The 15,379-nt window shown below is 45.0% G+C and overlaps 1 protein-coding gene across 13 annotated transcripts in view; it reads right to left on the reverse strand.

The window, feature by feature from the left end:
* The window catches only part of LOC119169112 (uncharacterized), a 64,223-nt gene that overhangs the window by 35,801 nt on the left and 13,043 nt on the right, over positions 1-15,379 (reverse strand). For 5 of the 13 annotated variants that reach the window (XM_075886401.1, XM_075886400.1, XM_075886402.1 and 2 more), the window contains exon 1: positions 388-9,504. The exons of the other annotated variants lie outside the window; for them this stretch is intronic. In XM_075886401.1, coding sequence (XP_075742516.1) covers positions 7,066-8,307 — 1,242 coding nt within the window. In that variant the 5' untranslated portion in view covers positions 8,308-9,504 and the 3' untranslated portion in view covers positions 388-7,065. Of the gene's footprint in view, positions 1-387; positions 9,505-15,379 lie in introns of those variants that run through there. 13 annotated transcript variants of the gene reach the window in all.

Genomic DNA, 15,379 nt, shown 5'->3' on the forward strand with positions numbered 1-15,379 from the left:
CTATGCAAGGGCAAATGCACGCGAATACGTTACAGGGTGCGACGCTGATAAAGTGATCTTGGAAGGCGATGCACTGCACGCAACTAGCTAGGGGCGTGGTCAGCTTGACGAACGATGGTAATGCGTTTCATGTATAGCCATGCTACCTTTTCTAATAAATCGCTGTACAAACGTATGCGCAGATGTCGAAGGCTGTCGAGCCGTCCGTCAGCTGTGACGCTACTTCAGGATCTATACTCTTCTCCTAGTTCCAGAAAGATTTCATAGTTTACGGATATGGTCACTCGAATGAGCTGAAGTGTTTTTCCGCTCAATGGCAAGCAAAGAAAAGGCCATGCACTTTTCCGAAGCGTTACAATGGCGTCATCACACATCACTCGATTTCACCTTAATGTGTAGTTCCGCTGCGGTCCCGACAGCGCCTTTCAAAATTTGTCACACTCGCATCAAGCTCGCTGGGCAACATCTCCTGCAATGAACCCTTCATTACACTGTTGCTGCGATCTTGTTTTCTTGCAAACGTCAGTTTACCGCCGTCGACACTTAGCACACCGAAGGGGGTTGTGATGCGGCAAAATATTGCCCTCCCTGCCGGTAGTTGCGGCTCCATTATCAAAAAGGCATATTTGGGGTGTCTTTCTATCACACAACAGTAATCATCTATCTCGCACGCTTCATATCCAGCTTTTCTGGACACATAAAAGCCAGCGCCTCTAGCAGTCTCGGCTCGAAGCTAGCGCGTTTTCAATAGAACCAGCGAGCTTTTCTTCAGCAATTATTAATAGTGGGTGAACGTTGAAAAGCGCAGACAATAGAGCGTGTCTGGCAACCTAGATGAACGAGAAGGATGCAGCAATCATGACGGGATAAGCTTTAATTTTGTTCCCAGAGCAGTCAAAGATCGTACAATGGGAGTCTATGAAAACAGCAAAAAAAGTGGCCTGTTTTTTAATCGCACAGTTGTGGGGCGCAACATCAATGCGCCGTTATAAGTTCAATGCCACGTGTCGGACCATTTTTTTCATCAGACCGTAAATTACTTCCACAGCATGTGAAGAAAGAGAAGTGGACGAAGAGATAACAGGGACCAAACCTGCAACCTTTGAATGATGTGTCCAATACTCCACCACTGAGCTACAGTGCTCTACCATTTGGCATCGTTGTCAGTAAACTCTCATTATTATCGTGTCTAGCCAAGAGGCTTTCAACTTTTAAATGTTTTGTAAGCCAAGCAATGTGCAATAAAAATATTCCCAGCATGGAGTGCTATAATAGCTAGCTCATTTTCAACATGGGCCTTTATTTACACTATACACAAAGGTGTTTCATACAGTAATGCCTAGGGGGGTATCTGGCACTAGTGTCTATGTTGGCTCCTTCAGCGGCTCTTGTACCCCCATGGGAATTATGAGAAGTACAGGCTTCAGATATGCTTAGAATAGATCGCGTTCTTGATATTCGCGACACTGGTTTGTTGAGTGTAAAACAAAGCGATATGAAAGTATATTTAAATTAAACTTGCTTTATTTTTATTGAACATAAATTTTATTGAAAAACGTTCTTGTGGTTATGCGGTAGAAGTGAAACCTGGACAAATACAACCACCAGGGGATGCATTCCTCTGTCACTGCGTTCCAGATTTGGCATCAAGATGTATTAAATTATTCTAAACAACATTTGAAAACAAACATTCTTGTTTTGCCCTCGATAGTATGCAATGTTTATTTATGTAAATAACAGTACAGTAATAAGTGAGAAACACTTAGGATTTCGTCTGCTGCGATGCCATGTGCGTCTGTCCAAGTGGTTTGACATTAACGCACCTCTCGTTTTATTGTGAAGCCGAATCAGAGGATCAAGATGGTGCATCTAATTAGTTTCACTGTCGTTATTCAGTCCATTGAAACGAGTTTTGGCTGACGCCCTAACGTAAAACCGTAAAATGGATGTGATGTTCTGCACTGGCATGATACGCTACTTCTGTGCACAGCGGCGAGTGGACGACACTTCGCTGAAACTGTCAAATATGACTAGGAAAGCCCTGCACATCCCAGACGTCGTAGTCTTCAGGCTCTTTGAAGAACTAAGACACGGCTCCAGTTCTTTGCACGGCACTCCACTACCCACGCTGCGGAAGAATTAAATTGAAACTGTAGAAAAGAATCCGTAGATAGTTCTCTAGCTAACACAATCTCATTCGAAGCCTGTACTTCCCATAATTCCCATGGTGGTACACGATCGCAGTGCCAGATTCTGCTCTAGGTATTATTTCATGAAACTCTATGCTATACACTGTTCTCTCAATCATGTGCGAGGCCAGTGAAGTTGAAACTGACAAAATAACAGGAATATGGGCTAAGCTTCGTGATAAAGAACAATGCAAGATGGATACTACAGACTTGAGGTTCCTTTCACTCTGCAACACTCCATTTACCTGACTTAGATAATTGTTTTCTTAAGTAAAGATCGTTCACACCAACTCCACATGAGAGAAACGATTCTTCTTTAGTGCAAACATATCGTGCAAACATTGGGGGCATAATACAAAAATTGAAGGCCAGTTCCCAGCTGCAAATTGTCCTTTTGATCACTTTACTTTCTTCACACACAATTATTAAAATACAACTAATGTTCCTTGAGTTCATTATCTACTGGTTTTAATTAGGGTGTTGTCATCAAAAAAGAAACGAACCCTCAGAATTCCTTTTTACTGTGAATTGTGTCACAATAGGTAAATGTATAAATCAGTGCATTATACTTGATATTCTGGTAGTCATTGCCACGCATGTTTGCAAAGCTGCTTTTTGCCAACTGCGTCACCATACTGAAACATTTAAAAGTGCAATGCTTACTGCCCATAATCAATATACAGTATATCGTATGAACCAGACTATAGGTCGAGTGGGAATATAGGTCGACCCCCCCCCCCAAGTTCAGGTTACCGAAAAAGAAAAAAAAAGGAAAACAACCCAAAACTGCCGAACCACAATTATTTGCGAATTGGTCGCACCGCACACCGATCAACGGAGCTCACCTCAACCACCATCGCAACTGCTCCTATTCATCCGACAAAGCACCACTGTCTTCTGAAGACGAGTTTGTGTTTGTCGCGAGCCGCCTCCCACATGGATGGATGGATGGATGGATGTGGCTGTACCCTTTATAACAGGCGGCGGCTAATGCCCCCTAGCTGTAATACTTGGTGAACTAACCACCAGATTCATCTTTTTTTGTTTTACTTTTAACAGGCACTTTGCAGTGAAGGGTTTAATTTTCACTCGTGCCTTGACATTAGCCACCATTCAGATAACCTTCCTCTAGTTCTTTCGACCCACTTGAAGTCTATTTTGCCCTCCCTGTTCCTAAACCGCAGTGCTTTGAAAAACTTTGAGCCATCATCCTGAACTATAGGGCGAAGCCCTTTACAGAACATTATCAAGTGTTCCGCAGTTTCCTCCTCTCCACATGCACTGCATACCGTGTCTACCCCTTCGTATTTGGTCTGATATGTCTTGAGTCGCAATACTCCCGTCCTGGCCTCAAACAGTAGAGAACTACCCCGAGTATTTTCATAGATCCTTTCCTTGGCAATTTCCTGCTTTAAAGTTCGATAGATCTCTAGTGCGGATTTCTTAATCATGCCAATTTTCCACACGTCAGTCTCCGTTCCCTTCACTTTCTTCTTAACCGATAGTTCTTTTTGGTTTGGCCACCTGCTGTTTCCAAAGTATTTACCAGTCGATTTTTTGGTGTGCTTCCTTCATTTTGTATCGACATTCTTCATGTAGAAGTAGCTGAATACCTATCCAGCCCAACGCTCCTCTCCCATTTCTTTCAGTCGCTTCTCAAATTTTATCTTGCTGCTAGCTTCCCTGCCCTCAAATGATGTCCATCCCATATTACCTTATACTCCCTGATTTGGTGTATTCCCGTGAGCTCCTAAAACAGGCCAACCTAATCCATGTTGCTTAATTTCTAATCTTGCTTGAACTTCTGATCTCATGCACATGACCACGTTGCCGAAGGTCAGCCGAGGAACCATGACCCCTTTCCATATCCCTCTCACAACATCATACCTATTGTAATTCCACAGAGCCCTATTTTTCATCACTGCTGGATTCCTGTAACCTTTAGCTGTCAAGTATATTTCGTGTTCCCTTAGGTACTCGGTCCCATTGCTTATCCATATGCCCAGATACTTGTATATATCTATTATGTCTAGCGTGACTTCCTGTATCCTAAGCTCACAACCTTCATTATCATGAAAAATCATGACTGCTCATTTTTCCTTAATGAATCTGAAATCTAACCTATCTCCCTCATTACCGCAGATGTCCATCAATCTCTGCAAATCTTCCTTGTTGTCGGCCATTAGCACTATATCATCTGCGTACATTAAAGCTGGTAGTGCCTGATCAATGAGTTTTCCTTGTTTGACGAAAGAGAGGTTGAAGCGAAGTCCACTTCCCTCTAAATTGGCCTCTAATCCTTATAGGTATGTCATGAATAACAAGGGTGACAGAGGACACCCCTGCCTAAGCCCCCGTTTCACTTCTGTGGGCTTGGATACCTGTTTTTTCCACTCTATAACTACCTTGCTACTTTTATAGATTTCCTTTAAAAAATTAGTGACTCCATCTTCCACATCTAGTGTGTCCAGTATTCCTCACAAGCCCTCTTGAACCACGCTATCCTACGCTCTCTTGATATACAAAAGTGCTAGCTGCAGGGGCCTGAGTTCCTTTTCTGCTATTTCGATGCACTGCGTCAGTGAGAACAGCTTGTCTTCCAACCTCCTGTATTTCCGAAACCCATTCTGCAGCTCCCCCAGCACCCCCTCATCCTCTATCCATGCCTGCAGTCCCATCTGCATCGCCAGCCTGTAGACCACTGATGCCACTGTTATGGGACGGTAGTCGTTTATGTCAGCTTTGTCCCCCTTTCCTTTAAAGATCATGCTCATTCTGCTAAGTTTCCATCCATCAGGGACTTCAACATCGATTCTTGTTCTGCTCACTGCCTCTCTCAAAGTCTGTTTAGACTTCGGACCCAATGTCTTTATCAGCATAATTGGAATGCCATCCGGGACTGTTGATGTACTACTTGGAACCCTCTTCTCACCCCTTTCCCACTCTCGTTGCAAAAATGGAGCCATTGCGCCACTTGACCCATCCTTGTCTATTGTGGTGCATAAGGCACTTCTTTGTTGAAATTTTCCTGTCACCCTTGTTCTTATATGTTCAATCGCTTCGTCCCCTTCTAGCCTAGCACCTTTAGCTGTAGTTATAAACCTCTGCTCTAGGCTTGTTTCATTTCTTAGGGAGTTTAGATGATTCCGAAATTTCGCAGCTGCCTCTCTGTCCTTTTTTATGTACTTCTGCCAGCCACTGAGCACCCTTTCTTCTAATGTTTTCATTGATCAGGAGGGATGCTTCGCTTCTAGAGCTTAGAAAGATGTCCCATTTTCTTTCAACATAATCTGTCGGTTCACCCCGCTGCTTAGCATGTCTGTGTTCCCTAGAGGCTTCCTGACGATTCGCTATGGCTCTCTTAAATTTCTCATCCCACCAACTCTTGGGCTAGTGTCTTCTTTTCCGGGTTGACTTGTCACGTGCCTTAGCAAGCTCTAGCCCAAACAGTCCAATTAGATTTGTGTATGTCCACACTGTTTTATTATCTTCAGTGATTACTTTCTCACTTTGTTCAGTAGCGATTTCTATTTGCCTTTCTGAATGAAAATTTTTCTGTAGTTGCTCATCTTGTCTCCTTCCCACTTTCGCTGCTCTTCCAAAACTTAGCTTGATACGTTTGTGATCACTACCCAGACTTTTGGAGCCACCTTCATCTATGTGCATTCCCCTGATAAGCATACATCCTATGTGACATCAGTGCGTAATCTATCGTTGACTGCAGCCTTCCTACCTCCCAAGTTATTTGCCCTTCACACTTCTCGGTACTGTTGAAAATGATCAAATCATGCCTTTCACACAAATCTATGATCATTTTGCCTGTTGGGTCAGTATACCCATCTATATCTTCTATATGCGCATTCATATCTTTTAGTATATTTATCTCGCACTCTCCTCCTAAATCTTCAATGTCCTTTGATGTACGCTCTACGATTGCCTGGTTTTCTTCTCTGGTCTCCGCTCCCCTCCACAAGTACACCAAACCAAGGAGTGTAATCTGCCCAGCTACTTTCCCTCTTAACCATAAATGTTTCATGCATCCCTGCTTGACTATTTGCCAAGGCATGCTCTTATGTATGAATGCACCAATTCCACCCCCTTTTTTGCTGCCTTCTGTTCCATTGCAATATTCCCATACGTAGTCCAGATTGCAAGGTGGTTGCTCCATGTCCCAAAGGTGTGTCTCCACAACCATCACCATCAGCCCTTCCTGCCTCAACTGCTCTTTTATCTCTTCCCACTTTAACCTTTCCTGCCACCATGCATGTTAATATAGCCTACATCTGACTTAGCTCGGCCGTTGTGCTTACGTCGATTTCTTCTCCCACGGACTCCGTGTGGCTTGAATATTTGTGCCCCTTTAGAACGGTCTTTGGCTACACTGTTGGCCTCAGGGCTCTTAGTCCCCCTAAAAAAGCTGTGGCTTGACGACCGATTCTATTACCGACCCTCCTGCCTGTCGCTCTACTGTAGTGTATGCCATCCTGTGCAAAAGGGCGAGCGCCGGGCTCGTACACGTCTTGGTTAACTTCCATTACCCTGTATTCGAGTTGCCAGCTCATACCCTTGATCACACAGTTGGCCTCTACTACCCTCCTTTCAATCACACGAGACTGCCTCCAGACCTCTGGGACTGTGCTTATGGTCACATGCACACTCCCAGAGGCTTCTCGTAGCTTGCGCATCCCATCCTCTAACTGTCTCTGAAGGTTTTGATCCTTGCCCTTCAACACATCATTGAGCCCAGCATGAATAATAATGAGATTTACGCCCTCCATGCTGTTCTCTACAACCTCCTGAGCTTTGGCCAGTGCATCCACCATGCTCTTCCCTGACTGGGCCTCCACCCTGACTCTCCAATCTTTCTTCACTGTCTTCAAGATGCCATCCCTAACCCTTGCCATGTTAGAGTCTCCCACCACCAGGACCCTTCTACGCTCAATCGCTGGCTTCCTGTTTGTGATGGCACCCCTGTTTGCTTCACTTGTTTCTCTCTCTGCCGTCTGTCCTGTGTTTCTGCCCTGCTCAAAGACTGCCGCGCCACCGAGCTGAATGTTCTCGGAGCCTCCGTGCTGTAGCCAGACACTGCGCCCACCTGACCTCCCTTCTCGCCTATTCCTTCCCGCCTGTCGCCTTCTCCGCTATCCACGCCTTCTGTCTCACACCGCTGGGGGCTGGGGCAAAGCGCCATCAGCTCTTTTACCTGCTGCTCGAGCTCGGTGTGCCCTTCCCTTTCTTTTCGAAGGTCACCCTTCATTTGCTCTAATAGGCTGGCCATAGCCTCCTTCCGCTCAAGCGACGCTCCGAGCTGTTTTTGGAGTTCTATCCTCTGCTCCCAATCCGCCCTAAGCTCCCCCTGACGCCCCTTGATGCTAGCCTCCATGCGCTGCATGGCTGCCTTCAGTGCCTCGCACAGCCTGCGACGCACTGTGCCACAGTGCGTCGTCTTCAGTGCCATCCAGTGAGTTGCTGATGCAACGTTTCTTGAAAGCATTTGCCACCATGAAATCCGGCAAGGAATGCCAGGCGGAAAGCACCAGCCACAAACAGTCGCAAGCGAAGGCCTCTGTAGGTGACCCGTCGGTGTCTCAGGGTTGTCGTCAGACATCCACTCTTGGTATTCCAGCCGCACTCGGTCCTTGAACGACTTGTTTAGCACAACATCGAGTGGCTGGAGGGTGGACGTCATACAACCCGATATCACGGCGAGGCCCGTTTCCCCGTCGCCGAGTGCGCGTTTCACTGCATCGGTTAAGTGGTCACGAAACACATCCAACACCAGCATGCTGCGAAGATGCAGCAGTGCACCTGGCCAACGGTTCCACACCACTTTTATCCATTCGAGCATCACGGCCTCGTTCATGTATCCTTTTTTGTTGACGCAAATGACAACATCGGGTGGGAACACTTTTTTCAGCATTGTCTTGCGTTTGAAAATGATGAAGGGCGGAAGCTTTCTACCATCTGCCGTGCATGCCAGCATGACGGTGAAGCGCGAGTGCTCGTTGCCAGTGGACAACAGCTTCAAATCCTTGGCGCCGCACTGCGTGATCGTGGTCAACGAAGGCATGTCAAACCACACTGGGGTCTCATCGGCATTGCCAATCTGCCACATCATGTAGTTGTTCTGCTCCCGAAGCCGGTTCACAAAGCGCTGAAAGTTTATGAGCTTGTCCTCGATGTCCTCTGGCAACTTTTGACAGATGGATGTGCGCCGCTGGAGAGAAATTCCTTTGCGTCGCAGAAATCGAGGCACCCAAGACTTCTCTCGTGAACCCGGCTTCTTGAGCGAGTTCCATGGCTTTCTTGCGAATGGTATCCACGGTCATTGGCAGCGAGCGCACATGAACTTCCCGCACAAAGTCTGCTAGCTTATCCTCCAGCTGCGGATGAACGGAACTTCATCCACGAAACAACATTTTTCGAAGATTGCACATCTGCAGCTTCCCTTTATGTGCCCTCCAATAGCGCACGATTTTTCCGATACACCAAAGCGGCACTGAGCAGCCATATTCCTGTTCACTTCTGCGAACTCAACAACATCTTGTTTAAACACAGCTGAGTATTGCCTCCTCGAACTGCTACTCATATTTAGTGAACGAAAAAAAAAAGACCACTAAAAATGAAGTGCAATGTCAAGCGGAGCGAAAACTCGGAACAGATCGGAAGCAAATCACAAACACAAAGAATACAGATGGAGGAAAACAAAACAGCCTGCGGTTGGATCTGGATGTGCATATGGCCGCGTCCAACTTCTCAATCACATGCAAGCCACATGTTGCCAGACAGAGGCGCACATTCGGCTAGACACCACTATATAAGACGAGGGGCAACTTTAGCTTATTATTTTATTGAAAATATCTCGACTTATATCCCGGTTTATACGGTACTCTCATTCCCAGGTGAAAACGTGTAACTGGGAATCCAAACTGTTTCAACTGACATTAACTGGGATCAGCTAGTCCCAGTTGCAAACCAATTGATTTCAGTTGGGAATCAATTAGAAACAGTTGGTCCCAGCTGCAAGTGGTTCCAGTTAGTAGCTGGTCCCAGTTACAGCTCAACTGGCTGCCAACGAGGTTCATCACCAATAGGCGACCGGTAAAATAGGCAATCGCAAGGAACTGTGGGATACGACGGCTTCCAGTTCGACTTGTCACGTGGGTTAGCAGCGGCACGCATGCACTTTTGTACCGCCCCGTTGAAAAAAGCACCTCTCCGTACAATGTCAGTGCTTCAGAAATTGTTTTTTTTTTCTGCTAGCCATGACTGCCACAATGACCAGCTACGAAAGCCACGAACAGCAAGGAAACTTTCTATCACATTAAAATGCTCTGCTATGCTTTTATGCTGCTCGGGGTACTGTCAGTTTTGCTAGCAGATCAGCCGATACAGAAGACAGTTTTTATTATATGATACGTATACTGAAGATAAGAAAATCACGATTTTAAAGATCTCAGGGGATGGTGGTGACTCTAGCAGTGTGTTAAAAGTTCATTTTGGGATCCATACTTCGGCCAAAATCGTCGGTCGATCGGCATGAAGCGCAGCATTTATCGAACGCTTTGAGACGTCTTTCTTTTTTTTATACCCTTCAGCACGCTATTAGATTCATTTCTTTGTCGAATCCAGATGCTTATTTAAACCCTGATCTTGGTCAAGCTGCGCAGCACGGCGGCAAATAAATATACAGTCAGACATAGACGGCGCCGAAAAATCGAAACTCTGCACTTGTTCAACACACTTCTTCTTTTGCGTGCCGCCTTGTCGCACAGTATGACCAAGATAAACGCAAACAGACTTGTCCAGTCCTTCGTGTAAACGTATTCTTAAGTGAATCTTTCGCGTTTTTTTGTCATATATATGGGTGCCATGCCCGCGGATTCTCATATTATCTTTGCTAGGCGCACCTGCGCGTTAATTTATTTCTGAATATAATATTCACATCAATTCATGTGTAAGCTTTTTATTAGGATGGAATACACAGGTACTTGTGATAAAATGGTCTTTGCACACTCTGGATCAAACGTTCGGTACCCAAAGTCAACCTGTCGCTGCGGCTCTCTTCACAGCTGCGGCCCACCTCATTTTTTTTGTTTTGTTTTAAGAGAATAGATACATGCGTTTGCCTTTCATGCTCAAGTAGGAGTAGGTAACGGCTGAACAACAAACCATGGTTTAGCAGGGCAAAGCTAAACAGGCGGCGCGCGCACACAAATCCTGAATAATCTGAGGCTTACGGCAGAGCGGTTCGCTATCGTGTACTGTCCTCGAACCGGAAGCCAGACGCAGATGGTGCATCCGACGATACCTCGCTTTTTTACTGGTCACCTATTGCGCTGGAAGCTGCTGATCACAGTTATGTCCTAACTGGAAGTGCGACATGTTTTTGTTGTACGTTTAATCAAAGTGAAAAATGAAAACGTTGAATTCGATTGTGTATGTCGTAGAATTGTTGCAATTCGACAAATGGGCTTTGTCCAAGTGTTTTTTTCTTTCGTTTGTCTACACACATAAAAGTGTACCAGACCACCAGCCTAGTAAGATATATAGGATGATAAAAAAATTAGTGTCTTGTTATTCACGAATCTATTACCTTAGTTTTTCCTCATTCTCTGTCCATTTTTTAACCTCGCTGGCTCGCTTAAAGTAATATTACCGCGAAGCATTGAGTTGCACAAGTACGCAAACATATTGCATTAAAACGCTAATTTAGCTTTAGTAAATTAGCTGTTATCAATATTTTTACGTTCATCGCAGTGACAATATGCAGGTGAAGTGGTCCCGATTGACGTCAGGCTGTAATATTACTGAATTATCTCACAGGCAGCATGCCTGCTTAACAGCTTTGTGTGCTGGACAGGCGCATTCCTTCCGAACAACAAAGAAAGATAACACAGTGCCGAGCCTGTTGCTACCACGGCCGATTACTGCCAATACCCTATAATTCTGCAAACTCCAATGAGGACGTGCATCATACACCACCATAAACGATTCTACCACAAATATCTACCACTCTCTTCCACTTCCTCTCTCACATTCTACCTGAATGGCAGGCAGCTGTCACTGTAGTTGCGTATATAATCTTGCAAATAGAACAGTGAAGTATAATCGTAAAAAATTATTATGCACACAAAGATGATTTATTATGTGCAGATTTCACAATTTTCAATGACAAAAACGCACCACCAGAAAAATTTTTAACACAGCGACGATCAGTTTTGTACAGCACATGTGACGAGGGCCAGCTGCAGTGCCAGAGGATCGTCGTAGCCACAGAAGGTGTTTTCTGCCCGGCACAGGTGTGTCGTTCTTGATGAGGAACGTGGAGTCATGGCACGCATGATTTAGGTATTTTTATTAGTGCTCGACTGTTTCATTTCTGGAAGACTTTACGACTTCAGGCGATCATAAGAAGAGTGTTTTAGAACGTGACAAAATGGATATATGAATCTATCGTGTTCGGAATGCCGCGCTGGCTTCTTTGTCCACAATGCATCTGTTTGAAGGTAATTATTCTTATCTTCTTCAAGTAAGTGAGGATGTGGATATAATATAATGTAACACAGAGTCTTTTGAGAATAGAGATTATCGAACGTTGCCTTGTAAACAATGCTTTAGACACTGAAAATTCACTGGAATTTGTTTTGGAGCGTTGTAAATAGTGAGTGTCGATTGGGCAATACAGTTGAACCATGCTACAACAAACGCCGCTTCAACGAAATTTCCGCTGCAACAAAAAATTCACGGTTCCCCGTCAGCAGTCCATAGGAGTCAATGCATAAATATTGTCGCCACAATGAACACTTTTTCTTCTGCCATCCCACTTCAATAAAATTTCACAATGTGATTCCAGGCTTAAATATTTATTGTTATACAGTAAATCCAATATTAACCATTTCGATGCATTTTCAGAACCTGAAAATGCATGAAAGAAGTCTAAAACACGCGTTGACACCACCAGAAACCACCGCTATGGTGGCTAGAAGGAGAGGTGTCAGCATCGGCGCGCCGGAGAGCACGCAAGAATTCATCCGGATGCGGCGGCGCTGCGGTTGTTTTCGAGATGCCTCTCCTCGCGCGTATCAGTCGTTATTCGTTGCAAATATTTCACGCTACCCTGAAATTGTAACAAAGTCTTCCTGTCACAATTCTGGCGATGCGCTGCAAAGCGTGTATTGGCACTGAAAACTAGTGTTTTCAATTCACTTCTTAGTATATCAGCTATGAAGCTTAGAATATAGAGAATCAAGTGACTTGCCATGAGCTTGCACACTAAAACAAAGTCCGTGCAGTTTTCAAATGTGATGTCACAGTGTTCTCCGTGAAGTCTTAATGCACGTAAAGGTATCGGCAACCATTATTTTTATGACTAACGCGATAAAGGTCTAATTTTACCAGCAAAACATTTATTTTCTCGAAAGCGAAAAACAACATGAAAATAAACACAACATATGCATTAGGGTGAAGAAAACTGCAACTTATATGAAGCTCAGCTAAAGCAAGTGAATAAGGCTACTAAAGAGAACAGTAAATATACGATGATACAATGGGCATAAATACACACATGACATTGAGATTTCATTGGTAAACATAGATACAGTGTCACAAACCAGTTCACAAAAAAATTGATTTCTGCATATGTGAACACAGCCAGACAGTGATATCACAGTTGTTAATGAAGGACTTATAAAAATGTGAACAAAACAATAGTAAAATAAAAAAAAAAACAACAGAGTGTGAGTTATTCACAATAACATAAAATAAAACCTTGTTCGCTGAGTTAATACTGTGACAGGTAAGTCAGATGTCTCAACTTCAAGAACTTCATTTTTTCTCTCTTTTTTTGATTGGACGCATTTTCTCCAGCAAGAGAAAATGCATTCTGGTCAGTGTAAAAAATCTAATTATCTGATTTGTCACTTCCAGTTTGTGGTGTTCACAGCCGACCAAATTTAACCTCTTCATAGACAGGCAAGAGATAAGGTCTGTTATGCTGTCACTTTTCAACTTTCTGAAACTGAAGCAATAGGTGATTGCATCTTCCATAGCTTTCACCAGGTCTGCTAAGGAGTCGGACGGGTACAGAAAGCATGATTCTGCCGGAAGCAAGCTGGAATTCTGAGTGAAGCAGCAACCTGCTACATTCGTTGCACGTCGTCTTTTTACCATCTTCCGGGCCACATAGCCACTGTCGTAATAAGTGATCCGGAACTCACTTTTGCATCCAATGAGATCAGTGAAGTCAGGGAGGGCTTCACAAGCAACAATAATTTCATGAACCTCACTGAGGCGCGCCACATCTAGCAGCTCATCCAGCTTATTTTGCAATTTTATTGAATTATTGTGGATGCCCAAGCATAGAAGGCTGCTCAGAACTCCAGAAGGTATGTTTCCACTGGGGGTGGCTGTGCCAAACTATAAAAACTGAGGCAAGTCACAGAGATCAAAAATTGTGTCGGCGAAGGGTGATCAATCGAGTCAGACATTTGCTTAAGAATTCCAAAAAGATTTCGAGTGTGTCGTGGCAGAGGCGAGACGTCAACAAGTGTTTATAGCCTAAGGTTTTCGTGACATAGTGCCGGATGGAAAGGGTGCTGGTTAGAGTGACGCGGAGTCCTTCGGCAGTTGATTCACTCAGGAACCAGCTTTTTTCCAAGTTGCTAAGAACCCGTTGATAACATGCTTGTAGCTACGGGCGATGAATCTTTCATCGAAATGAGCTTCGCACACAATGCAATTCTTTTTCAGTGGTTTGTCAGCGCAAGGAATCGTACGCTCCCAGGCCTTGCTCTATTTATTGTCGGTGGGAGCAGAGAAGAGAAATGCTTTCTTCCCTTGTTTGCGGGCTGAAGCATATTCCGCATTGCATCCAGGTGCAAAGCAGTGTCTTTGCTGTTTACTCATCACTGTTGCATGGTCACATTGACACGTATTGATCCCGAACAAGTCCAAATAGGCAAAGCGCAGACTTTGCGACTTGCGAGCACACAAGTGCCGCCACAAAACACCTACCGCTTGCCAGCTAGCGGCTGGCAAGCGCTCTCGACCGATCACGGGCGCGACTTGTGCACCGCTCCGCGGCGAGATGCAATACCAGCACACCTTTTTTCAAGGTGCGGCCGGGACGATGCTGACACCCCTTCTTCTAGCCACCATACCACCACTGTTAAACAAGCATATGCGCCGCCATTGCTCAAGAGCGATGGCAATGAGGCTGCCCTGATTTTATAAAAGGAGGGCAGCCTCATTGCCATTGCCATCGAGGAATGGCGGCGCCCACGCTTGCTGAACTATAGTAGGGTGGCTAGAATGGGGAGATGTGATGTGAAGGCCCTTCGACGCGCCGATGCCGCTAGGGGTGCTGTTAGCAGCGGCATGGGTAGTGAGCAACGCACTTCGCAGGATTTTCCTCGGGTGCACTGTTTTTTTTTCGCAGGCGGTAGCTGCTTTACAAGTACTTCGTCAATCGGTGATTGACGAAGTACTTAGTAGTCTTCAAGAACACATGAAGACTTGAAGTGTAGCTCACATACAGAGCAGTTTTCGTTCAGGGTCCCATCCTTTTAATGTAAATTCTGTTCCCAAACCTTCCTCCATGCTTCGTCTTTGGGTGCAGCGAAAAGCGACCGCTGCTCACCTTTTTTCCAATGTATACTCTGTTTCGTACCTAGATGCAAAGCAGTGTCATTGCCACCAATGACTCGGCATTGCCTCACTGTCGCGTGGCCAGCAAAAACATTGCCAGAAAAACTTTCGTTAAGACGGTGCGAACACAAGCAACAGGTCACTGAACAGCACCCGAGAAGGCAAAGTGGCGCGGAGTTGACAATCCTGCCAGCCCATGCTACAGCAGTGCCGCCTTGAGAACCGATTTTTTGTCCACGTGCGCCGCTTCATGCGATGCATAGCGAGAGGGGGTGCCTGAACACACTGCCCCATATTCTAGTACACTATAGCTGAACAGCGGTGGTTGCTGGTGATGCCAACGCGTATTTTAGACTTCGTCGACGTATTTTCAGTTTCTGATAATGCATCAAAATGTTAAAAATTGGGTTTACTGTATAGCGGCAGACGATTTGAAGCTGAAGCTCAGTTGCTTAGTTCATGGTTTCCTTCACGCAGCTGCTGGGTGCATCTGCAGAACGATGCCTTTTCCGATTCCAATGCTTATCATTTTGTTCGTGCTT

The sequence above is a fragment of the Rhipicephalus microplus genome, chromosome 2 (genome assembly GCF_043290135.1).
Source record: "Rhipicephalus microplus isolate Deutch F79 chromosome 2, USDA_Rmic, whole genome shotgun sequence".
Classification (NCBI taxonomy): domain Eukaryota; kingdom Metazoa; phylum Arthropoda; class Arachnida; order Ixodida; family Ixodidae; genus Rhipicephalus; species Rhipicephalus microplus.